The following is a 27,013-nucleotide window of genomic DNA, read 5'->3' on the forward strand; positions in this document are numbered from 1 at the left end:
TTTCCCTGAATAGCTAAGCATAAGATAAGTATAAAATCTTGCTAGTATGGGAAAAACTCGAGAGATTCCCTTTCACCCTTTTCTCCCCCCAAAGAGGGTAGAGAAGGGGTGGTGCCCTTATCCATGACATGAGTGGTCCCATTGCTCTGCAGCACAACCTTGCATAGCAGATCATGATGGGGATTGTAATAAATGTCTTATTTCCTCCAAGTGGTAGCACCTCATGATAAAAGTGGAGCTCCTTTTCGACAAAGGTATTGTGGAGAGAAGAATTACTCCAAAACCTGTCTCCCAAGAGAGTAATGGTTGACGTGTTGGAGCTCCCTAATTCATTGTTGTTGAGGAAAGGGAAAACTCTTTCTATTTTCTAAATCATGCTAGTTGTAAATGAGATTATTGTGCATTCATGCAGGTATTTTTTTGGTTCGACCTTTAACCTAAAAAATAAAGTTCATACAAGCAAAGTGGGTATTTATACTGGAATTCGATTACTAGTACGGTTATATAATATGGATATTAATAACCAAGTCTCACATTTCAAAAATAATTTACTTTATAGATAAAACGATGTTGTTTTATGTTTGTAATATCTCTTTAAAACGGATTTTTGATAAATATGAATATTTGCATGAATCATGATGCATATAAATAATATTTAAAGATATTTAGTAAACAACAATATATAAATTGTTCAATTTAATTAATTTCGATCTATGAATTCATGGACGAATATATATTAATATACATATATATATATTATGAGTGGATATAGAAAGAAGAAATTATTATATGCAGAAATGTAAGTTGCCATGAATTTTCCACGAATACGAGTGATGTTACGTCCACAGGTGGATCCACCTATGGATGCTCTGCCGACAAGGACAAATGGTATTTTTTTTTTTTTATATAAAATTTTTTGTACCCTCTTATTAATTTTTTAAGAAATTCAAAATATCTTTAAAAAATACTTTTTAATAATAAAAATAATAAAAAAACTAAGAATTATTTTATATATAACTGAATAGTGCTACCATGTAATCGAGATTTGATTACGAGTGTATCCCTAATGTAAATTATATTTTTTTTAATTTTTATTTTAAATATTTTTTAAAAATAAAAAATATTAATATATTTATAATCATTTTCTTAATCATTGATCATATAAATGAAAGGGGGTGAGTGTAGTATAATTTTCCTTATAATCATAATTTCTTGTAAAGTTGGTGATGATATAACCTGACTAGTCAGACCACGTGCAGAAAAAAGTGTTCCTGAATTTAATTTAGAAGAAAACGCCTCGTTTAGTTTTTCTTCCTCAATAAAAGCAGGTGGAAAAATGAATTTGGATGATCGGTTTCTAATCCAAAGCTCCCAAATCTCTCTTTCTTAAGTCACATTGACTTTTATTTTTTAAAAAAATTACTTTCGAATTAATTAAAGAGATTTTGATTACAAAAAATAAAAAAAGAAAAAGAAAAAATTTGCTCTGGAAAGTAAACACAAGAAAAGTAAACGAAAGTGCCATCGTCTTTGGGAAGGTTTTCATTATTCTATATTTTGCGGGTTTTGTCTTTTCTTTCTTTGAAGCTTGCGGGGTGTTAATGGTGGCCCGTCTTTGCCGAAAAGTACTAGTGCTAGTCCATACTTCCAATCCCCACCCGCCCGAGGGGGCCCCTCCTCACCCCTGTCTCTGTTTATTTATTTCTCTTTTTTTTTTTTTTTTTTTTTCGTTTTTTAATCATTCATCATCACACCAATTCACTCCTACATCTCTCTCTCTCTCAGTGTGTGTGTGTGTGTGTGTGAAACCCTAAAAGCTTGCCAATCATTCAGTTCAGGCGATAGGCTTCGAATTAGTAAGCTTAGCCATAATGAAGAAGGGAAACTTAATTCCTAATCTCAAACTTACTCTCCCTCCCCCCGACGAGGTCTCCTTGGCCAAGTTCCTGTAAGTGTCTCTCTTTCTCGCGATTGTATTGTAATATTTTTTTCCTTTTTCTTGTTTTTTTTTTTTTTTTTTTTTTGGTTGGCTAAAATTGTAGTTTTGGATCGGTTATAGGACTCAAAGCGGTACGTTTATGGATGGCGACCTGCTCGTGAACAGAGACGGGGTTCGAATTGTCTCTCAGACCGAAGTTGAAGCTGTAAGATGAATATTTCTGATTTCAGTTTCTGAATCCTTGGGGTTTTCTCAGCACAATGTCCATAAATTCTGTGTGGGTTTTTTTAAACTTATTTTTATATGTTGGTAGCATGTGAGCACGGAAAATATCATTCTAGGAAAAAAAAGGTGTATTTATAGTTTTTTTCCAATCCGGGCGTTTTGCATTTGAGCTTCTTCATGCGCAAATTAAGAATCGCTTTTATTTTATTTTTACAAATGGGGGAAGAACCGCCCGGTAGAGCTGATTAGATCAGAGTTTCTGTTGTTCTCCTTGTTTGGTTGCTGAGAAAAGGTAATGGCTTTTGGCTCCTGAGGGATCAGCGTTGATCGACGAATCTTCTTGTGTCCATCGTCAGAATACTACTGGAGAATGAACCCAACTTGCCCATAAGAAGTGTTATTTGAATAGTCAAAACCTTCTCAAAGTACCATTATTGCTGTCCATGGTTTATATTAATTTGGAAAATGATACATAAGTCACTGTAATGTTCATAAGTTAGAATATTTCCTTTGAACTCTTCAGTCTACAGGGATGGAAAATAATTAACTATGGCTAGTTAATGAACGTTCCTGGCAATCTGACCAGTAGATGCAGTTAGAAAAATGATATTCACCAGCCGAATCTCATAGATTGAAATCTTAGCGGTGAATTTCAAAATTTTCAAAGAGTGGATTTTAATCTGTTATGCTCTGATTAAATTCCTACACGAGATTTTATTATTATTATTGTGTTTCATGTGAATGCCTGTGTTCAGCCGCCTCCTATCAAGCCAACAGACAACCAGTTGAGTTTAGCAGACATAGACACTATTAAAGTCATAGGAAAAGGAAATGGTGGGATTGTGCAATTGGTGCAACACAAATGGACTGGTCAGTTCTTTGCATTAAAGGTAGTGTAAAATTTAATACATATTATTAGTTTTCTTTGTGCATCATTCACGCTCAACATTTCCAGTAAAATATCTTGTGATAAAAAAAAAGTTTATTTTCTTATTACGATCTTCAGTTCTAATTTTTTACAGTATCTCTACAATTTTCATAATTTTTAATAGCTCTCTCCGTGCGAGGTAATGCATTGAGCATTGTTGTTGTCTTGGCATTGGGAATGCATAATTCCCATCTTGTTCAGTTGTGAGTAAAGAATAGATTAGATAGTTCTTAAAGCTATTCCTGCTTTAGTCATAAATTAAATTGTTTTTATGCCTTTTCACCATTCGACCTCTGTTTTTCTAGCTAAAATATCTTCTTTTTCCTCACATCACATCTTTTTTAATAGAAAAACACCTATAGTCACCCAAAAATGGATGCCCAAAAGGTTTCTAAACCATTGAATTCATATTTTGAGATGAGTGAGGTTGAGACCACTTCTCAAGCGTCCTTATATCCCAACCATCTTTTTGAATCCATTTTATTGCTTTTTAAAGGATTATCTTTTTGTTCTTATGTGGCTCTGAATCTTTTTTTTCCCGTTATGCCTTTGCAGAATCGTTAACCAACTAACAATACCTCCTGCTGAACATTTGTGCATATTCTATTACTCAGATATCTCTCCTCCTCACTTTTTCATTATTTCTTCTTTATTCATTCAGGTAATTCAAATGAGTATTGATGAGGTATATCGCCGGCAAATTGCTCAGGAGTTGAAAATTAATCAATCGGCACAATGTCCATATGTCGTTGTCTGTTACCAGTCTTTCTATGATAATGGTGCTATTTCAATCATCTTAGAGTACATGGATGGTGGATCTCTATTAGATTTTCTGAAAAAAGTCAAAACAGTTCCAGAGCCATATCTTGCTGCTATCTGTAAGCAGGTGGGGAAAATGACTTGTTTGAAAAGTTAGCTATCACTATTATTAATTAAAACACGTTATTTTCATGTTCTTCCTTTTGATCGTTTATATAGGTGCTGAAGGGTTTGCTGTATCTTCATCAAGAAAAACACGTTATCCACAGGGACTTAAAACCCTCTAATTTGTTGATAAATCATATAGGGGAAGTGAAGATTACTGACTTTGGTGTGAGTGCAATTTTGGCAAGCACCTCTGGGCAGGCCAATACGTTTGTTGGCACGTACAACTATATGTCTGTGAGTGAATTAATAAGTCTTACAAATGTCATTACTTTTTTCCCCTTCTAGATGCTAAGAAGCATACAAATGATGCCTATTATTTCTGAAGTTTTCCTGCTGTTTGTCTGCAATGTGTTCTGTAGCCAGAGAGAATTGTTGGAGGCAGATATGGCTACAAAAGTGACATTTGGAGTTTGGGATTAGTATTGCTTGAGTGTGCAACAGGTCAATTCCCATATTCACCACCAGAGCCGGGTGAAGGATGGGTAAACTTTTATGAGCTTATGGAAACTATCGTTGAGAAACCACCACCTTCGGCACCTTCAGATCAATTCTCTCCACAGTTCTGCTCTTTTATTTCTGCATGGTAAAGTTGACAATGCTTCAGTAGCTGAGTTTTTGAAAGTCTGAATGGATTTTCATTTTGATTCATATCTGTGTGGAGAAGAAAAGAATATGGAACCATTGTTCACTTTGATGTTCATTTGTACTTATATGGCATTAGTGAGCCTGTGGTTAAAGTCAAACAAAAGAAATTGTATCTTACCTGACATCTTTTTCCATTCCCTGCCATTTTTGCCCTTTCCGAAATGATTGGAGTGATCAACTGAAAAGCTTTCTTTGTCTTGTCTATGTTCCAAATGATTATTGTATGGCGTGTTTGCCAACCTGGCTTACATTTGGCATTCAGTTTTCATTTTATCTTTAATGTTTGCAACTTCTGATCTCATGAGATTATATCCCTATTTTGGGGATCTTTTGTTTATTTCAGTGTTCAGAAAGAACCAGAAGCTAGACCATCAGCACATCAACTTATGGTATCCATAATCCATGTCTATTTTCCATCCTTTTATTTATTTATTTATTTATCGACGTTGAACAAATCAAGTAGGATGTTCTTTAGTGATATTCTAAAATCTGATGGTGTTTTATTGTTGTGAAACCCAGGCTCATCCTTTCATTACCATGTATGATGACTTGGATGTTGATCTCTCATCTTACTTCACCAGTGTAGGATCTCCACTTGCAACCTTGTAAAACTTATCTGGTATGGTCCAAATCTTGATTTTCTATGCTGAATTTGAAAGTGCTAGTGTCTTTACTTTCTATGTTAAGCTTGTAATGGGATAAGCTGTACTCTTTATTGTATTGACAATTACTGAAAAACATGTGTGCTGTATGTCATTAGCAGTAGGATTTTGTTTCTTCTCTATCTTGTGATGAAATTCAATTAATCTTTTCCTGCTTTCTTTTCAGAGTTTGTAATTCTTGCAATTATTTTTCTTTTTGGAACCAATTCCCATTCAGGCGAAATTTCCCCTAGAGTTTGAGGGTAGTTTCAAATCAAACCCAATATGTTTAATTTTTTATAGGATCAAATCCTTAACTTTCAGTGAAATTATGATGTCTCCCATCTGTCCATATCTGTTGAAGATGGCAAAAGAAGGGCACACAACCAGCTCATAGTTGCGTCTGGACAAAGAAACCAATGAAATGATGGTGTTTTCTATACATATATGGCAAAAAAAGCGTTTAACAAGGAAAAGGCTGCAAGCGTTTTCCTGCAAGCCTAAAAAAGCATAGCCTTGCATCTTTCAACAAGGCAAATCAGACTGGCAAATTAGGGCTACGGAACTCTTTAGCAGTTGAGAGAGGCCTGAAAGCTGGATGCAGCCAGTGCCTCGAATGTGGCATTATTCTAAGCACAGTTAATGTGCTGCTACTACCTTGGGCTTGCCTTCCATTCAGTTGGATATTGTAGTAATACTGATGGAACTAATCATTGGCTGATTAAAAATTTTTGGGCTACTGAGTGTTGTGAGAAGGGGCATTTAAGGATGCAAAGTAACTTTGAGACTAAGGAATGCCTGTGTTATTGCCATGAGAGGTTCTTTTATTTTTTGCATTAATATTTTATCTGGATGTGTTAATATTCAATGTCTTGTAATTTAGATATTTATTCAGATTGTGAGCTTTTGTAATTTCTGAAACTTATAATTTCTAGTGTGAAACGTTATACATGAAGTAAGACCACTTGCCCCTGGTGTTTGGTGAAATGGTGGGAGTGGAAGTGGACATCTGGACATCATGATGGGGTCTTGGAAATTAAAAGAGATTTGGTGATGGGTAAAGGTTTGAGAAAGGGATGGTGGGTGATGTTGGCGGTATATAAGTCATTAAAAAAGGTGGGGCTGGCACCCATTTGCAGCCTAATGGTTTAAAGACAGGTGAAAACTGGGGTTGAACTCTCTTATGTTGACATTTAGCACCACTTTGAGGTACATGTTGACTCGCCCTCTGTTTAGAGACTAAAGGGAAAACATGATGACTACCCCGTAATCTGACAGTTTTTATTGTTAAAATTAAAGACAAGGCTTGGTTTGAAACCACCTCCATTTTATGCGGGGATTATGTAACTTTACCAATTTTGTCTTAAATCTTAAAGAAAGCTATAAGGCGATTGGAACTGGGGGTTACAAAAAGAAAGCTTGGGGGGTTACAAAATCCCAAAACCAAGCTTTACTTAAAATTGTGAACTAACCTGTACAAGTATTAAACGGTACTGATGATTGAATTTATCAATAATGGTTAAGATTTTATGAATTATGGCTGACTGCATTGGATGTGAAAACTTACATGAATTACATAGATAATCTTTTAGTTCCCAAGTTTCACAATACCGATACGTTATATGTTCAAGTTCTCCATGATGTGTGGCTCCCAGTTTAGTAGATCCTCTGCCCCCAAAAAAAAAGAGATGTTTGAAAAACTAGCATAAACTATTCTGCTTTTAGCACTAGCTTACCCTGGATGTAGGCTGCCTAGGTGTGCTTGAGCACCTGCTTCCTTTCTAGTTCTCTTATTTGTTTCTTTATTTATGAATCCGAGTTGACATGTGATATGTGACTAACATTTATAATTCTTTACTTTGGTAGAGTTCCAACCTGAAAACGTCTATCATATAAAAACTTGAGAGTTGAAGGAAAACAGCTTGCCAGAAGTTTTGAAGACCTGTTGAACGATTTCAATATAGTTAGTGCGACTGTAATAAGGGGATTCTTGAGCTCATTTTACTGGCAAGCAACGAGGTATTCTTAAGGAATGGCAAGCATGCGATATACTTGATTCTTTATGCTTGCAAGGAAAGGCAGTATTTGGATTCCTCACCGAGATATCTCAGAATATTGTGTACCTGAGAATAGTTCTTAGTTTTCTGTCTGGAGCTTTCATCAGCTTGTATTTGAATCTTGTGATTTCATTATTAGAAGCTGTCTTTCGTGCATTATGCATTCGTAAGCAAGAATTGGACCCCAGGCTCTAGGGTGGAAAAGGGAAAAATGATGGAACAGCTTATGTATGTATGTATGTATGTATGTATGTATGTGACGGTTCTTTGTTTTGAGGAGCAAGGAATGTGGTTGTGGAGCAAAAACTAGGGAAAAAGGTGGAGTTTCCTTATTGTTAAACTCTTTTTGGGAGCATGATTACCGAAAGATGGTAGTGGAATTTGTATATGACCTCCCATTGGGCGTGATCTACCGAAAAAGAAATTGAATTCCCAAACCTTTCCGTATGAACAATTGAAATCTATAGTATGATACCAGAAGAGCTAAGATGGGCAGAAAAATCTTACCATCGGTCTGAGGGATTAGGAAAACCAGAAACCTGAAAACACACCGGAAGTAACTTAATAGGATGGAAACCTGGTGAAGAGCAGAAACAGATAACCCAGGCATGCTATACTATTCTCTAGGAGAGAATCCCAGATGCACAAAAACTAGAAGGAGATTACTTAATGAACTCTTCTGTGGTTAATGATTTATTTAGGGAATGACTGAAAAGATTGTTGTTGAGTTTGAATAGGATGCTTTTATACATATTCGAAGATGACACTCAAAACGAGGGAATTTGAATTCTTATAACATTGGCAATGTTTGGTGTGACGTCTCTAAATTCGGTTTGGGATCGGACAAATATCTAAAGCGTCGGAATATACAGCATAAGGTTACTTGTTCTCATTTATGACAGTTAGATATGCAATGCACTTAGTATTGCATCTAGCAATATGCAATAGATACTTTTTTTTTTTCTTTGAACAATACTATGTATCAAACTAATAACATCCTAAATGATTCTTAAACATATTACATAAAATATGAAAATGATACATATCCATGATTACAACACAAGTCCAAAACATATGTGATCTCAGAGGTATGGGAGGTAAGAGCTCCTTAAGTATAATCACCAAAATAAAACTACTGGGCTAGTCGTCGAGCAACTTGCGTAACCCGACTAGGGAAGCCATAATGCTATATATAAACCTAATCATGGAGACCATGAGCTCTACGTCGTGTTGACACTGTTTAATCGACCTCCTCTAATTGGCCAGGTTTCGCTCCATCTCTTGATTTTGGCATATTGCTTACCATTGTTTTTAGGGGTGAGGAATGGTAGTTGAGATTATTACGGTGAGATTTGAGTATAAATTTAAGCAAGTTAATAAGAAGCCTTAACATACAGTTTACGAATGCATGCATGACAGTAAAGACGTGGATGCATAATCATAATCACAAATAATCATGGAGAGAAGCTACCAGCCCAATAGGTGAAATACCCTATTTTACACCACAAATAAAAAGCTGGCACGCATAAATTATAGGAAACTAAACAATAAATTCAAATGTAGACAATTTCTAATTTCTTTAAGAAATTCCAGCCCAATCTCTCTCTCTCTCTCTCCTCCTCCCCCCACCCTGCATTGCCCAGCTCCCTCCCTCCCCCCTCTCTCTAAAATGTGAGAACTAGAAAGCCCTCAGTGCCTAAGGGACATCTATACAGTTCCAACTAGGGCACGAGGGACATATGATCCCAACTTGAGAGAGCCTGAAGGTCGAAGAGTCAAATCAAGTGCTAGGTGGGTGAATGTTTTGGGTATGAAATTTTTGGGTGAATGTTTCTTAGTAGTATGGATTTTGTTGGTTAGAGGTTTTGACTAAATGAATTGTTTTGGTGGGGTTGGGTGGGTGAATGTTTTGGGTATTGATTTTTTGCAATGAAGTCTGCCATTGTTGTAGTGACAAGTGTTGCATTGATTTTTTTTTTTTTTTAAATTTTGCAATTTTATTGTTTATAAAATCAGTGCCAAATTCATGTGTTAGTGAATTTGTTCTCTACCATTTTTATTTTACAATTTGTTTTTCACAAATTTGTGTTACTGAATTTGTTTCCTGCCATTTTATAAATAATAAATGATGTTTCCAATGTTGTAATCCAAGTGATTTTTGGAACAAAACTCCTAAATCTTAGTCTATGTCAAGATTTTGAATATGGCAACAGATTATGAAGTGAAACTTCTCCATTACCAAACTACCAAACTATGTCTTCCTAGCTGTGAGATTTGGACTCGATGTCTTGTCCCAACAAAAAGGGAAAATGGAAAAGGGGAGAGGAGAAAGATGAGAGGGCACTGGGGAGAGAAGAGAAAGGGAAAATGGAGAAGAGAAAGAGGAGAGGGCGTGGAGAGAGAAGAGAGAAGAGGTGGGTTGCAATTCACTTAAGTCGCACACACTATAACACACAAGTCTTATATGTGTTGAAATTGTATTGACTGGTATAAAGTGAAAAAATAGCACCCAATTTGTTTGAAGTTTTTCTCATAAGCATGACGTGACTTGACATATAACATAACATAAACTGACATGACTTGAACTTGAGCATAGACTGAACTTTACATGACGTGAACTGACCTGAACATGAATTTAACGTAACATGAACTTGTACTGAACGTGAACTGACTGAAACTGAATATGAACTGAATTGAACATTGAATAACATGAACATAAACATGAATGTCAAATACATGAACTTGTAATCTTGTTCAATACATAGACGTGATTAATAATCGTGAACATATGAGTGCTACAAGATTTCCCTTGATTTGTGTGTCTCTACCAATTACCCCATCACAGTATAGATATTTGCACTAGTTGTGAGTGCGTTAACATACATGTCAGTTCACAGGTATCTGCACTTGTTGTGGAACACGTAATGTATGTATTTTGTGTCATGTATTTGCACTAACACAAAAACGTATAATATGAAATTAAAATGTGGGTAGTGCCATTTGCATTAATGCTTGACTTTGCTGTGGTGACTAGTTAATTAGGCCCCATTTGAAGCCTGTTGATCTTTACCTTGTCAACCCAGTGAATTTCACACTAGTTTAGACAATCCAACATGAATAAATGAGTTCCATTAGGATATTACCACATCCAAATTCTTAGGATTGTGATAAAAGTAAATAAACTTGATTTGACTTGGAAAAACAATTCTCGAATTACACAAACTGTTTTCGAGTTACACAAACTATACTCGAGACATAACGTGACATGAAATAAAAGGATAAATGATTTAACGTAATATAACATGACATATTCATGAGCTATATGACATGACGTAACATGAAATAGACAAACATTTCATAACATGGCATAACATGTGACAGACAAACATTTCATAACATTGCATAACATGCAACATATAAACATCATGTGACTGGCATAACTTGTAATAGATAAATATTATGTGGTAGAATATATTGTGTAACAAATAAATATTTCATGATAAAATATCATATGTAACAGATAAATATGTAGTGACATAATATAGTATGACATATATGGTATCATAAGTACATAAACAATATTTCACTTACCAACAAACATATATAGCAATTTGACTGTAAGTTAGAAGTTAACTTACAGTGACTTGCGTTATGGAGAAAAATGCATGAAAACACGAGAAATTATAAGTAAGTATTTCTAAATGTTAAAAACTTCATCACTAATAACTTAGAAACATAAAAATACCATCTTAGAATAAAATTATCATTTTACCTTCTACATGTGAGAAAATGACAATTTTACCTCTAACTTAAGGATTTTTCATCCTATATACTAAACTCATCAAAATTCATATTTCTCATGTAAATTTTGTCCTAAATCTAAATATATAATTATAAAAATTCAAAACACATCACAACTATCACAAACACACAAAGGCAGAAATCTTCAAAGGCAAAAACTCTTGATTTTGTTGCAAGTCTATTAGCCTCATTCCTCATGCTTAAAATCGAAATATTATGAAATGGATGATCACATCCTATATTTAAAAAATCATACAAGATCAACCAACAAACCTCACTTTACAAAAATCACAAAAATCTTTTTAAAACAAAGCTTCAAGCTTTAACTAAAACATACTCTTTGATTCTCAAGGTTTTGTTTCTTTTTAAAATATTTCCAATAACTCTAAAATTTCAAAAATACACTTCCAATATATTCATAACATACATATAATAATTATCATGCTTTGAACCATCAAGCAAACATCACAAAATTACAAGATCTAACACCAAACTTTTGGCTTCAACACTTTCAAAACCAAATGGCTTACAATTTGGTTTTTGATCAAAGAACATGACAAAAATCACAAACCAACAACATAAAATGGTTAAAAATCATGTCCTAGAGTAGATCAAACATTAAACTCAAGATCACATGGCCATATTTGCATCAAAACATCCGTATGCCTGAAAACCTCAAATTTGTGACCTAACCGAGTCTCTTTATGCATAAAAAATTAAATCTTTAAAAGAATACTAAAAATCTTCAAACTGACATCCTAACATGTAGATCAAATATTTATGATCATCCTATAAAAATATCAAAGCCATTGTAGCATGATTTTACTACAAACGATTGAAGCTTTCACAAAACAAAAATTGTTTTACTCCTTCTAGTTCCCAACGATTTAGATCTAAGAAGAAATTTCATCAAAGCTTATAACATATAACAAATACTCATCCAAATTATATATATATATATATATATATATGTTAACTACACTACATAGAAAAATCAGACCAAGGTCCTTCCAGTAGCTTGTTCAAAAATACCAAAATAACAAGCATTGTCCAGTTTATCACTTATAATAATCTTTCCAAGTTTAAAACAATGTTTTACCAATAGAATGACCATGAAAATCAACAAAAAAGATATCCAAAGAAATTAGACTCAAAGAGGAACAACTCTTGTGAAGGTAACTTTGTGAGAAAATACTTACAAAAGCTTTAAAAAGGGGTTGCAAGGTGACTCATGAAAACTGTCTGAGAGAACCCTTAGGTTTCTCTCCAAGAAAAGTGTTGTAGATGGATGAAATGAAAGGGAATGCACTTGGATGCCTTCTTACACAACTGAGGGGGTGATGATAGTGTAATGAATGACACTTGAGTGATGGTTGTGTTAGCCAAAGCAAAGGGCAAAACGAGCCCATGGTTTTCTGCCCTCGGACTGTCGAGTGAGGGGTGGTGATGAGGTGGCCTTGGCCTTCACATCAAGTACAACTTGGGGCTGTTTTGGGTAGTGTTTAGTCAGCCATGGCAGGGGGAAACTTCTTCCAGAAGCCTTGCAAAGGTGGCTCAATTTCTTGGGCCTTAACCAAATGTGCATCAATTTGGGGTTTTAAAGAAGGTTTGTGTAACAGCCCGCTAGAAATTCAATTGTGAAATTTCTATTAACTTTAGGAACCTCGTGAAAACCTCATAAGTTTTCACGAATCCATTAATCGTATAGGTTTTTGTCTAACTATATAGTTAGTGTTATTATTTACTATGGTATCATAAGTGTATTTTTGATTATTGGAGATAGTTAGAAGTGTCAAAATATATTATGGTTTGTGCCATTAGACTCGGAGGATTATTTAAAGTCTTATGGCGCAATAACATTTTTTCATATTTTCGGACAAAACGTCTGTTCAAAACTGTAGATATTATTGGATAAAAAGAAATATCTTGAGGTAATTTTCGTGAATATTATTGGGTAAAAATATTTTGAGTTGATAGATATTATTAGATAAAAATATCTTAAGTTGATTTTTTTATAGATATTATTGGATAGAATATTATAAAATAATCATTTATAGATTTTTTTTGGGTAGGAGAAAACTACACTCAACTTTCAACTCCAGTCTCATCTCTTCCATATCTCATCCATAGTATCTCCAGCCACCTCTCCCCACGAAATTATCTTCATTTACACTTTCCATTGAAAGAATATCAAACACTCTCTCTAGGACAGCTTTTAGGAGATTTTTTGTACACCCATTTCGAAGTTTTTGTAAGTGTTTTATCATAAAGTCTCCTTCATATAAGTTGTTCCTTTTTGAGTCTAGTTTACATGGATATCTTATTTGTCCCATTTGAAAATCATTTGGTCAGTCAAATATTGTGTAAACTATAGAAAGGTCATTCTGGGAGATAAATTGGAGAATATGTTATAGTTTTGAGTTTTTGACCAAGCTAATGGATAGATATTGGTCCGAAATTTTTATGGAGTATTGTTAACATGTATATGTGACTATTGGTTGAGGATTTTTGCATGATTAAAGGTTTTGATAAAAGATTTTCTTAGATTTAGAAACTTAGAAACTGGAAGAAGAAAAACAGTTTCTGTTTTAAGAAAGTTTAACTCTTTGGTGGTCTAAACCTATTCCAATGACTTTGATAATTATATTGGAGGATCTTAAGCATCTTATATACATGTTATATTATTATTTTGAAGATATTTGGTGTTAGTTTCAAAGATATGAAATTTTATGCAAAGAGATATTCAAATAAGCCAAAGTGTGGATATTCTTGGCTAAATTTATGTTTTGGTTAATTTCTAACCATGTGATCTTGAATTAGAAGCTTATATATATTTTATGACATCTTTTTAAACCATGTGATGGTTTGGTTTGAAGATCATATATTTATAAGTCATAGATCAAGAGATTTATCAAAACTAGTTGAGGAAAAAGTTTCTGTTTTTGGACTAAGTGTAAAACGAAAAACTCCAAATGTTATTTTGTGATTTTGGTAACTTTAGTTTGATGATTTAAAGCATGGTTGATGTTAGGATGATATTATGAATATGTTAGAAGTAAGATTTGATTTTTGAAATTCTTGGAGATGTTTTGATTTAAGGTCAAAACTTGTGATTCAAGTGCTTGGATCTTTTTACAAAAAAGTTTGGTGTTAATTATTAGCTTTTTCTAAATGGATGTTTTAAATATGGTTTTGAACTTAAGATTGGAAGATGCTTGTTGCAAAATTTTGGTTTAAGCATGAGTTTTGAAGTTGGAAGGAATTGCAACAAAAATCAAGGGAAATGACCTATGGATGTTTCGGCCATAGTATGTTCTTCATAGTTGTGTTTTGTTTTAAATTTTTCTGAGTTGATATTTAAATTTAGGACAAAATTTACATGAGAAATGTAAATTTTGAAAACTTTTGGAGTTAATATGCAAAATCCTTAAGTTATGGGTAAAATGGTCATTTTCCCACATGTAGAGAGTAAAATGAAAATTTTACTCTTTAAGTTAGTATTTTTCATATTTCAAATTTTTAGTGATTTAGTTCTAACTTTTAGAATCACTAATTACAGTTCCTCGTGATCGCACTTGAAGTTTTATAAGAAACGCGGAGATCGAGGTAAGTTAGCTTTTAACTTACTAGCAGTCTACTGTGTATGTGTGCTAAGTAAAAGAACTACAGTGTATGTATATGTGTTATCATATATGTCATGCCATGCCAAGTTATCACGTAATTGTCTATTATACAGAATTTATTCTGTCATCAATTTTTTATCTGTTACATAATATATTCTGTCATGTATTACTGTACCTTACAAGTACGTCATGCTAAGTATGCCATCTATTACATGTATGTCAAGTCATGTAATATTCACTGTTGCAAGTATGTCATGTTAAATATGTTGTCTATTATATGTTATGCCATGTTACGAAATATTTCTATCTCAAGTTGGTCATGTATTTTAAGTTATGTTCAAGTCACGTTATGTTACGTCAGGGCTTCAGTCATTTCGTATTCCAGTCACGTTTCATCTTGATTACTTATGTATGGGGTCACAGTAATTATGGCGCATACACTACGTGAGACACAGCAATTGTGACACGTAGAATACATGGGGCCACAACAACTGTGGAGTATGTATTTAAGCAGTTAAAGAATAAGTTTCCGTAGAATACATGGGGCCACAACAACTGTGGAGTATGTATTTACACGTAGAATACATGGAGCCACAACAACTGTGGAGTATGTATTTTTCATGTTAAGTCAAGTTTGTGTAGAATACATGGGGCCACAATAACTGTGGAGTATGTATTTACACGTAGAATACATGGGGCCACAACAACTATGGAGTATGTATTTTTCATGTTAATTCAAGTTTCAAAGCAAGTTCATACTAAGTCAAGTTTCAGATCAAGTTCATGTCAAGTCAAGTTCAGTTCATGTTTCAATTTAAGTTATGTCAATTATGCTATGTTGTACGCCAAGTTATGCTTTAATTACTTATGAATTTGATTATACATTTATGCTTTTACTGTCATCCATGCATCATTAGCTTGTGTGGAAGTTTTTTTGTTAACTTACTGAGATTTGTAATCAAATCTCACTTTGGTAGTCCCAACTACCATTCCCCCCGAATGGTAGATCTTGTTACAGGACCTGAAGGAGAATCAGGAGTTGATCAACTAGACACAGTTGACTAAGCGACGGTGCGACGTCAATGTTAATATAGTAGTTAACGTAAATTACTACTTGTACAATGGAGTTGCATCTTTAGTACTTTTTGGATCATAACCATTTTGGACTAGTGTTGTGATCTATTCAATGGGTCTTTATGTATGAAGTATGTTTTAAGCATTTGGGATATTTTCAATTTGGTGCATAGTATTGCTAAAGAAAAAAAATTATCCGCTGTGAATATTGCATAATGTTATATGCATGTTAGGAACATTGCATCTTATATGTCATGAACGGGGGCAGGTAACCTTGTGTTGCATGTCTCGACGCTTCAAATGTCCGTCCGATCCCAAACGGAATTTGGGGGCGTCACAGTTTGACTAAGGTTTAGGTTGCTATCAAATTCAAATCTAATTTTTCTTGGTCCAATAAAATTTTTATGGTTTAAATGATTGAATAGTGATGTCATAATATGAATTTGAGTGGTTAATAGCATGTAAAAATGATTTAATCAGGTGATTAACACTAAGCTAGAAACTGGATATATTTAGTGTTTGAAAGCAAATTTCAGATTTGGGGAAACCAATGGGTGCCATCGCACTACTAGTCACGGTCGGCCAAAGGGCACACATGGTTACAACAATGACAGGCTTCTTGGTAGTTAAACCCCCATCATCCTACAACGCCATATTGGGACACCTAACTTTGAATGATTTGAAGGTTGTCACTTTTACTACTAAGAAATTTTAAATTGTCACTTTTACAACTTAAAATTGAAGTTTCCTATGGAGACAGGCGTTGGTGAGGTTTGAAGGGAGCAAATCCTGGCACATGAATGCTACGTGTAGGAACTCAAAGCAAGGGCACCGAGCGTATGTGTTGTGGAAGGTTGGAATGGAAACCATCACCCCCACCATTAATCGTAGCTTGCCTAGACATTGAAGCTAGAGACAATTACAATCTAATGCAAGTAGAGGCAACTGAGCTTCTAGAGATAGTAACACTACACCCAAATCAACCGAACGCCATGACGCGAGTGGGAACAAGGCTCCCCAAGAATATAGGGAGGTGTTACAAAAAAGCAATGTGTAGCTTACAACTCAAAATGACATTTCCAAGCTTAAAACAAATTTTTACCAATAAAATGACCATGAAAATCAAAATAAAAGATATTCAAAGAAAATAGACTCAAAGATGAATAACTATTGTGAAGAAAATTTTGTGACAAAATATTTATAAAAGCTTCAAAAATGGCGTGTAAAATGACTTAGAAAAACTGTTCGAGAGAACCTTTAAGTTTCTCTCCAATAAAAGTATTGGAGGGGAATGAAATAAAAGGGAATGGACTTGGACACCTTCTTACACAACTGAGAGGTGATGATAGGTCAGTGAATGATACTTGAGTGATGGTTGTGTCAACCAAAACAAGGGGCAAAATGAGCCCATGGTTTTCTGCCCTCGGACTACCGAGGGAGAGGGGTGGTGATGAGGTGACCTTGGCCTTCACATCAAGTACAACTAGGGACTGTTTTGGGTAGTGTTTGGTCAGCCATGGTAGGGGGAAACTTCCTCCACTAGCCTTGACAAGGTGGCTCAATTTTTTGGGCCTTAATCAAATGGGTCTCAATCTGAGGTTTAAAAAGGGTTTGGCTAGGGTTTAGGTTGCTATCAAGCCTAAATCTAATTTTTCTTGGCCCAGTAAAATTTTTAAGGTTTAAAGGATTAAATAATAATATCATAACATAAATTTGAGTGGTTAGTAGTATGTGAAAGTGATTTAATTAAGTGGTTAAACATTAAATTAGAAACCAGATCTATTTAGCGTTTAGAAGCAAATTTGGGATTTGGGGAAACCAATGGGCATCATCGCACTACCAGTTGTGGTCAGCCAAGGGGCACACATGGTAACAACAATGACAGACTTCTTGGTAGTTAAAACCCCATCATCCTACAACACCATATTGGGACACCCAACTTTGAATGATTTGAAGGTTGTCACTTCTACTTACTACCTAAAAATGAAGTTTCCAATGGAGACAGGCATCGACGAGGTTTGAGGGGAGCAAATCCTGGCATAGAAATGCTACATGCAGGAACTCAAAGCAGGAGTGCCAGGTGTATTGTGTCGCGAAAATGTTGGAAGGGAAACCCTTACCCCCAATGTTAATTGTAGCTTGCCAAGACATGGAAATTAGAGACGAGAACAATCTAATGCAAATAGAGGCAAATGAGCCTCTAGGGATAGTAACACTACACCCAGATCGATCGATTGCCATGATGCGAGTGGGAACAAGGCTCCCTCCCGAATATAGGAAGGCATTAAAACAACTGCCGATTGAACACAGAGATGTATTCGCTTGAAGTTATGAAGACATGCCAGGAAATGACAATGCTATCATAGAGCACAGGCTATGTGTTGATCCAACAGCAAAGAAGATACTCCAAAAAAGAAGAACCTTCAATATAGAGAAATGCACAACCATAGCTGAGGAGATAGATCGCCTCCTGGCCTTGGGTTTATAAGGGAAACATACTACCTGGAGTAGCTCTCCAACTTGGTGTTGTTTAAGAAAGCAAACGGAACAATGAAGATGTGTGTAGATTTCACAGACCTGAACAAAGCCTACCCCAAGGACAGCTTCTCCTTGCCACATATCGACATTATCGTTGACGCCACAACGGGACACTAAGTGCTAAGTTTTATGGATGCATATTCAGAATACAATTAGATACACATGAATTAGTCAGATAAGGAGAAGACGTCGTTTATTACTGATAGAGGCCTTTACTGCTATCGAGTGATGCCCTTTGGGTTGAAGAACGTTGGGGCAACTTACCAAAATCTAGTCAATCGGATGTTTAAACAGCAGATAAGGAAGACTATGGAGGTATATGTCGATGACTTGTTGGTGAAAAGCAAGGAATCCATCCAATACCTAGCAAACCTAAGGGAATCTTTTGGTGTGTTTCGCAAGTATAAGATGACATTGAACTCGACAAAGTATACTTTTGGGGTAGATTTGGGAATATTTTTGGGCTTTATCTTCTCTAAAAGAGGCATCGAGGCAAACACTGAAAAGATTGGCTCCATCTTGAACATGAAGCCGCCTCAGAACATCAATGACGCCTAATGGTTGGTGGGTAGAGTGGCAGCCTCTTGTTTAGATTCAGAAACTTTCTCAACTCATCTCATCTCATCTCATCATTACAACTTTCTCAAATTTTCACACAAAATATAATAAATAATTCAATTTTTTCAAATCTCAATTTAACTTTTTCAAATTTTAAAACAATAATAACAATATTTTATTCAACTTATTTAAAACAATTTTATCTCATCTAATTTCTGAATCCAAACCAAATCAAAAGGTACATTGAGATGTAGAATTTTCCTGAGCACGAGGAGGAGAATCACAGGGTTGGGAGGATCTAGGACCCCAAGGAACTAAGTGGGAAGACTTATGTGAAGCCATTAACTGAAGAAAACCCAAAGAACAGAGGGTATTGAGGCTGGTGAAGCAGAAGATAGAGGAGGAAATGCAACAATAGAGAACAAGTTTAAACGAGAAAAGGAATAGCGTGATGGAGTTGGTAACGCAAGAGGAAAACCAGTCCAAGAAGTACAACGCCGCTCAAAATGATTGGGTGGTAATGCTGAGAGATGTTTCAGACATGAAAAGGGGAATAGGAAAGGGTGGGAAGATGAAACGGAGCATACTTCTAACACGCGTGTGACATCCACAGATCCGAGAATGAGTACAGCCCAGGTAACGAAGTGGCATAATGGATAAAATTCCCATCACGTTCATGTGATGAGACTTAGTGGGGTAACTGGAGGGACCAAAATCCTTGCTCGCCAATGGGCCTACCCACACGGTACGAAGACTTGTGGTCCCATGGAAGCAAGCCCATGACAGCCCCGGTCATCAACCTGGGCCACTCGCTATGAGCCTAGGCCTTTCTATACTATCAATGGATAAAAAACTCAGCTAATTTCTAAATAGCAAGGAAATTCAAATGTCACATTTGATAACCTCCTTGGGTTAGATAAGAAGAAAATTTGAACAACAAACCTGGACCAAATTTGAATAAAAGGATTAGATTGTTGCATGCACCAGAACGAGTCCTCTCCAACCCTCTATATATATTAGAGGAAGTTCACAATCTAGGTAAGTTGATTTACGTATTGGATTCACAAAGATATTATACAATCAATTTGACCTAGGCATCAGAGGTGTTTAATACCCTTTAAGCCTTCTTTGATTCTTCTGGTGCAGGTTTACTTAGGGTGTTCACAGGGGTGCAAAACATGTCCACAACACATCTATTTTAAAAGAATTATTAATAGAAAACTGAAAAATTCTAAGAAAAAACATTGATTTTCAAAAGATTGGTACATACATTTTATTGTCTAAATATAATATAGCAATCAAAATTCATAAAAGGCCTGAAAAATAAAGAATTTTTTTTTTAAGATAAAAATAAAAACTTTGAATCCATCTATCTAATGTCACAATTCCAATAAATAAAGCAAAACAATTTAATTTTAGGTTTTTCTTAGTTCTTGTTGTCGTTTCCAATTATTGAAATAGACTGAAGGTAATAGAAACAAATATATGAGTTAGTTTTTAGGGATTATATATCTTAAACATATTAAAATAATACATATATATATATATATATATATATGGAAAATGCTAAATGTATTTAATAAAAATTTACAAAAAAAAATATTTTTCCATATGTCAGTTATTAATATGCTTAAAGTTATAAATTTGAAATTCAAAAGGAAACTAACAAATGAATCTTTTAAGTAAAAAAGTATAAATACACATAGTACTACTCATATATATATAGATATATATATATATATATAAAGTTATATATAGTACCAAAATCCACGTGATTTTAATAATATATAAAACTCAAAACTAGGAAAAGGGGTCTTAGCCCAAATTTGGGTATGAATTCTACCATATTTATAAAATAATTAATGTTGTACAAACAATGCACATCAACAACAATAAATATTATAAAAGTAGTATTTTCATTTCATATGTTTATCTCTTATCTAGATCTAAACAAACAACATGGCTTCTAATTATTAGTACATGATGCTATTTTCTTGAAATTTGGACCTACTAAAACTTTTGCTTGAATTCTAAAGTTTAGAATAAACTCACATTATTTATTATAGTTTCGCTTTGGAGCGGTATTGTTTGCTCTTGAGTGTAAGTTAGCACCCAATGGCCAGTTGACATCTCAATGTTGTAGGAAATAAGTCCATGATGATGACTACTTCCTATTGTTGCCCAAAATACCCTAAAATATATTTCCTCCCCATTACATGCACACAACCTAGACTACACCTATGGTTGTGCCCCTTTGTTATTCTCTACCAGTCACGGCCACCAGCCAACCCACCACCACCGACAGCCAGTCCAAAGTCATCAACAACCAGTTCGATGTCACTGACAGCCAGTTCGACGCAGTCCATGGCTTGTTTTCATATTTATTAACTTTTACTGTCATTCCTCTATGTTCAACTTCACCTCCATCATCTTCTTCTCCCCATTGTCAATTATCTGCATCCCATTTTTATGAGTTGGCCCGTCCATTAAGTTCTGAGACCAAAAAGTTGGTATATTTTTTCCTGTGCTTTTTCTATGTAAAGAACAATTTATGCACATTTTGAATTAATTTAATTCTGGCACCAAATTAATTTAATTTAGTGGAAGAAAGTTTCAGTAAAATCATGTCTTTCAACTGCATTTTGCTTTGCTTATATTTGCCTTTATATCTCACAACAAACTTCTGTGAAAAGTTGGAACATAAACGACATATTTTGAGATAGATCAGACGCACTAACCATCGAGTTGCTTTGGACTGTACCCATATACATCAACGTCTCAAAATATATTGTGGTACGGAAGCAGCTGATTCACGATCCTCTTCATCAAATAATGATGAATCAACTCTTTTGTCAGTTGGAGAAAAGAGGAGAGAGAGTTTGCTGAGAGGAAGAGAACAACAAAAAAAAGAAATGACTAGAGGAGAGATAGAAAATTTGCTAAGAGTTGTAGACTACTCTTAGAGCCCTTGCATCCGGCACCGCATCACTCCCTTATCCCTATATTTTGAGAAAATTTTTAGGGTTTGATGGAAAAACAGCACTCCATTCGGACCCCTAAATTGCAGATGAAGTTTACAGGTGCTATAGTAAATCCCTATATATGCAAATTCACATCCCCATCGCTCCTTGGCCCCAACGATTGTACCCTTTGTCCCTCGTTTTCTTCTTCCTCTCCTCTCTTGCAACGCAATAGCTACCTTTGGCTGCTAGTGATGGGTCAAAAACTAAAGAGCTGCACCACTGTGCTTTATGGCGAACCAAAGACAACTCGAGAATCCTCTCATAACCCCGAACTCAAAGCCGAGAAGAAAAAAAAGAAGAAGCACAAAGATAACAAAGATGAACCCAATCCTAAGAGGAAGCTTGAAGAAATCGAGCCCCTAGAAATCCAGAAGAAGAAGCGTGATAAAACAAAAGGGGACGATTCAGAAAGCAAAACCCACCAAGGGAAAGAGGAATCGAAGCGAAACAATGACATTGATGATGATGAAACGGTAAGAGATGGACTCGTGGTCGTGACTAGGAAGAATGTAAAAGCATCCAAGTACTCGCCATTGAGATCGTTTGCTGAGTCAAGGCTACCCGAGGATGTTTTGGAGTGCTACAAGAATTTTCAGAGCCCTTCTTTGATTCAGTTGCGGGCGTGGCCATTATTATTGGAAGGTTGTGATTAGAGAAATTGATAAAGAGTGGATATTAAAAAAATACCATGATGTTAGAAAATGCACATATTAAAAAAAATTATTATTTTTATAATACGAATTTTGGTTTGAGAAATAATATTGTATTTGGTAGTCAAAATCGTATAAATATTTAGTAAAAAATAATATTTGAAAATAAGATAATAAGATAAAAGAGTTAGTAGTTAAGATTATAAATGGAGGTGAAAGAAAAAAGTAATAAAAAAATAACAGAGAAATATTATTTAATAAAATAGAGATAGGGATGGTGAGATGTATGAGATTTTTAGAAGATGAATAAAATTTAGGAAAAAATTTTAAGAGATGTGATTTTTAATTAAATTAGAGGAAATTTTATAGGGATTCGGATGAGGATGCTCTTAGTCTCATGGCAGGAAGATATTTGAGGGTGTTTTCAGCCTTTTAATGATATGATCGGCAGGAAAATATATTCTATTTATTAAACATTTAATATCAAGGAGAATGGTACGAAGCTTATAGTGTTTATCTATTCCACACCATAAGTTCCAGAGTTGGGACAGAAAATTTTCTAAATGAATCTAGATGCCTTTTTAGACAATTTTGGTTGATAGAAGGGTCCGAAGTTCTAAGAATAATGATATATATATAAACTCTAGACGTACCAAATTAGTGTAAATATTTTATGAGAAGAGAGCTGCTACCCACATGTAACAAAAATTAGTCTTCAGCACGTACTAACGTGTCTTTGTTATTAAAAATAATAAAAATAAAAAACTAAAGAGAGAGACAGAAAGCCCCTTTTCGAAACCTAACACAGACTTTACAACTTCCATTCAGTAAAATATTCCTCTGCAACTAGCCCTCTCATGACTCATGAAGACTTCCACGCATGGAGAATGTAATGTAGCATGGAGAATGTAATGCAACACGCATAGAGAATGTAGTAGGTAAGCACCCAAATCCTTTTTTTTTTTTTTTTTTTTAAGGCAAGAATTTTCTTCTTTTTATTTAACATTCAATACATATTTTTAATTCTAAATTTGTTGAGCTTTTCATGGTTGGTTAGTTCTCCATTAAAGCCCCCATCACCTCTCTGTCTTCCCCCCTCTGTCTTCTCCTCACCACTTCGCTTAAATTATCTTCTTCAAAGTCTCTAAAGTAGAACAGATTTTGTTTTTTTTTTTAAAAAAAAAAAATCATGAAAGGATAATATATATTCTAAGAAAATGTTGTAGAACAAATTTTGTTTAAAAAATTTTCATTTTCATTTATAACCTATATATGTGTGTGTGTGTGTAATCTAAGCATTGCTCTTGCCATTGCCAGTCTAGGTGAGCTAAGTTGCTAATGATTGGGTCAATTGCTAGTTCAATTTCTAAATATGTTGGCATGGACGCTTCAAATAGTAGAGGTTAGTAGTAGAAGTTGAAATTTACTGTCTCATTTTTTATTTATGCATATTTGATTATTATGTACTGTAAGATATATGATATTTATATTATTTAGTTAATTCATATGATCTGTGCACCGATGATGAGAGTCGTGGTGTTAATGTTGGGACACAAGAAGTGGTCGAACAACTAAAGGTTGGAATGACCTTCGCTTCAGAAGATGAGGTTAGGGCATATTATATAGAATATGCTAAAATTAAGGGGTTTGGTGTGTCAAAAAGAAGTTCTAGACCTGGAGATGATGGAAAATTGAGGTACTTCACTCTCGCATGTATACGTCAAGGCACGGCTAAATTAATGGCTTCTAATGTTCTTAGGCCAAGACCAATCAAGAGATTTGGATGTAAGGCAAAAATCAATGCAACTCTTTCTCTTGATGGAAGGTATAAACTTTCTACCGTTATACTTGAACACATACATACATTGAGTCTAGGAAAAGCAAGATTTTTTAGATGCAATAGGAAGATGGATTTAGCCCTAAAGAAGCAATTGGATGTAGGAAATAGTGCTGTTATAAATGTAAGTAAAAGCTTCAAGTCTTTCGTAGTTAAAGTTGGTGGTTATGAGAACCTAACGTTATGAGAACCTAACATTTGGAGAAAGAGATTGTCGAAATTATCTTGTTAAGGCTAGACAACTACGGCTTGGTGAATGTAGTGCAAAAGCTCTACGAAAGTACTTTGTCCGAATGCAATAGAAAAATGATCACTTTTATTATATTATGGATTTGGATAATGAGGGTCGCTTAAGGAATGTCTTTTGGGCAGATGCCCGAAGTCGGATTGCTTATAAATATTTTAGAGATGTGATAACATTTGACACAACCTATTTGACCAACCGGTATAAGAATGCCATTTGCTCCTTTTGTAGGGGTGAATCACCATGGCCAATCAATTCTTTTTGGTTGTGGTTTAATATCAAGTGAAGATGTAAACACATTTGTGTGGTTATTTGAGTCGTGGTTGACTTGCATGGAAGGTCAAGCTCCTTTTGCAATAATAACAGATCAAGATAAGGCAATGCAAATTGCCATCGCTACAGTTTTTCCAACATCACGGCACAGATTTTGTCTATGGCACATTCTTAAAAAGTTGCCAAAAAAATTTAGATCACATTTACATTATGAATCAATCAAGAGTAGGATACAAAATTGTGTTTATGATTGTTTGACTACGAAGGACTTTGAAGAAAGTTGGGAAACACTGCTAGACACTTACAATTTGCATGATAATGTATGGCTGGAGCGGTTGTACGATGAGAGACATATGTGGGTACCTGCATATGTTAGAGATACATTTTGGGCTGGAAAGTCAACTACACAAAGAAGCGAAAATATGAATGTTTTTTTCGACGATTACGTTAACTCGAAAATTTCTTTGAAACAATTTGTTGAGCAATATGATAATGCACTTAGACGGAAAGTTGAGAATGAGACTGCAGCTGATTTCAGTTCCTTTCATACAAAATTTCCATGCATTACTCATTATGAAATTGAGAAACAATTTCAATCACTTTATACCAATGCAAAATTCAAAGAGGTTCAAGATGAGTTCAGGAGATTTACAGAGTATTCGATGAAGTCAAGGTTTGTGATGGATTCATTAAGTGAGTTAATTTCTCAGTTACATACACTAATGAGGATGACTTTGCTATTTCTTGTAATTGTAAACTGTTTGAATTTAGGGGCATATTATGTAGACATGTGTTGTGTGTGTGCTGACCATGTTTGATAAGAGAACATTGCCATTAAAATACATTGTTAATTGATGGAGAAAAGATTTGAAACGAAACTATACTCTTGTCAAGAGTAGTTATGACGATCAAGGGTCAAACCCAAAAGCTAGTAGGTATGATATGCTGACAATGGCATTTGGTGACATAGCAGAAGATGCTTCAGAGAGTGAGGAGAGTTGCAAGAGGCTAATGGGTCAATTAGCAAAATTAAGACTCAACCATGTTTATACAGGTAACAGGCCATTCAATGGCAATGATGCAACCCATAATTATGTAGATGCGTGTACTGGGATGTCATGTGGAAGCACTAAAGATGCAGGTAGTAAAGTGCACAGCCCTTTGGTGGTAAGAAGCAAAGGGAGGCCACCATCAAAGTGTAAAGTGTCTGTAGCAGAAAAGACAGTTAATAAATGTAAAGCAAGAAAGAAAAAAAATCAGGTATCAATTGTAATTATTTACTTTCATTGATATTTTATTTATATAGTTTATTACAATTATCATTTTTTTTTTTTTTTGCAGCAGTCTCTGTCAAAAGCATTTGATGCTACAAACACAGGAGATAATCTAATCCAATATTTGCCATTATTGCAACATCCAACTGTGCCGTGGAGTCAATCCAGTACAAATATTGGGTTCCATTCAACTATATATGATGATGTGATCAGAATCAGTCAAGATGTACATATTAACATTCGTGAGTGCTAACTTTAAAAAATATTTATGTTTTTGGGTGTTTATTATGGTTGGATTCGTAATTCTAATATTGTTTACTGTTTTCTCTTAGGTTGGCCTCATGATTCCTATGATAGACAAGTTGATGGACTTCAATAATTGTCATAGAATATTATAACTTAAGTGTTGTAATATTTTGTAATTAGTGATGAAAAAGAAACTATTGGCAAATGTAATATATTTGTGACTAGTTCTATTGGAAAAAGCACTATCAACATAGAATCTTTAATCTTATAATATACAATGGGTTCCTTTTGATGGAATGATAGTCCTTATGCTTAATGTTTACCTTTGGCTTTCTATTGACATTTTTTATGGAGTTAAGAGTGTACATGCCTCGTCACAGCTCTATCAATATGCTTTTTGTTTGTGCATCAAGTACTCAAGTTCTTTTTTTTTTTTTTTTTTCACCATGAAGTGCTCAAATTGTATTAGAAAAAATTTAAAATAATAAACTCAACAATATACCATAACAG

The 27,013-nt window shown here is 34.6% G+C and overlaps 1 protein-coding gene across 2 annotated transcripts; it reads left to right on the plus strand.

Annotated features, from left to right (window-relative positions):
- Nucleotides 1-1,578: 1,578 nt before the first annotated feature.
- On the plus strand, nucleotides 1,579-7,668 carry LOC122307905 (mitogen-activated protein kinase kinase 2-like). 2 transcript variants are annotated; one of them, XM_043121027.1, is made up of 9 exons: nucleotides 1,579-1,948; nucleotides 2,060-2,144; nucleotides 2,920-3,054; nucleotides 3,754-3,978; nucleotides 4,071-4,253; nucleotides 4,379-4,602; nucleotides 5,008-5,053; nucleotides 5,184-5,283; nucleotides 5,609-6,264. In XM_043121027.1, the coding sequence occupies exons 1-8, from the start codon at nucleotides 1,872-1,874 to the stop codon at nucleotides 5,271-5,273; spliced, it is 1,065 nt and encodes a 354-aa protein (XP_042976961.1). In that variant the 5' UTR covers nucleotides 1,579-1,871; the 3' UTR covers nucleotides 5,274-5,283; nucleotides 5,609-6,264. The 2 variants fall into 2 exon arrangements, with proteins under 2 accessions (XP_042976961.1, XP_042976960.1); XM_043121026.1 differs by lacking the exon at nucleotides 5,609-6,264 and adding an exon at nucleotides 7,172-7,668 and having other exon boundaries at nucleotides 1,581-1,948.
- The last annotated feature ends 19,345 nt before the right edge of the window (nucleotides 7,669-27,013 follow it).

This window comes from Carya illinoinensis, chromosome 4, assembly GCF_018687715.1.
Source record: "Carya illinoinensis cultivar Pawnee chromosome 4, C.illinoinensisPawnee_v1, whole genome shotgun sequence".
In the NCBI taxonomy this organism is placed as follows: domain Eukaryota; kingdom Viridiplantae; phylum Streptophyta; class Magnoliopsida; order Fagales; family Juglandaceae; genus Carya; species Carya illinoinensis.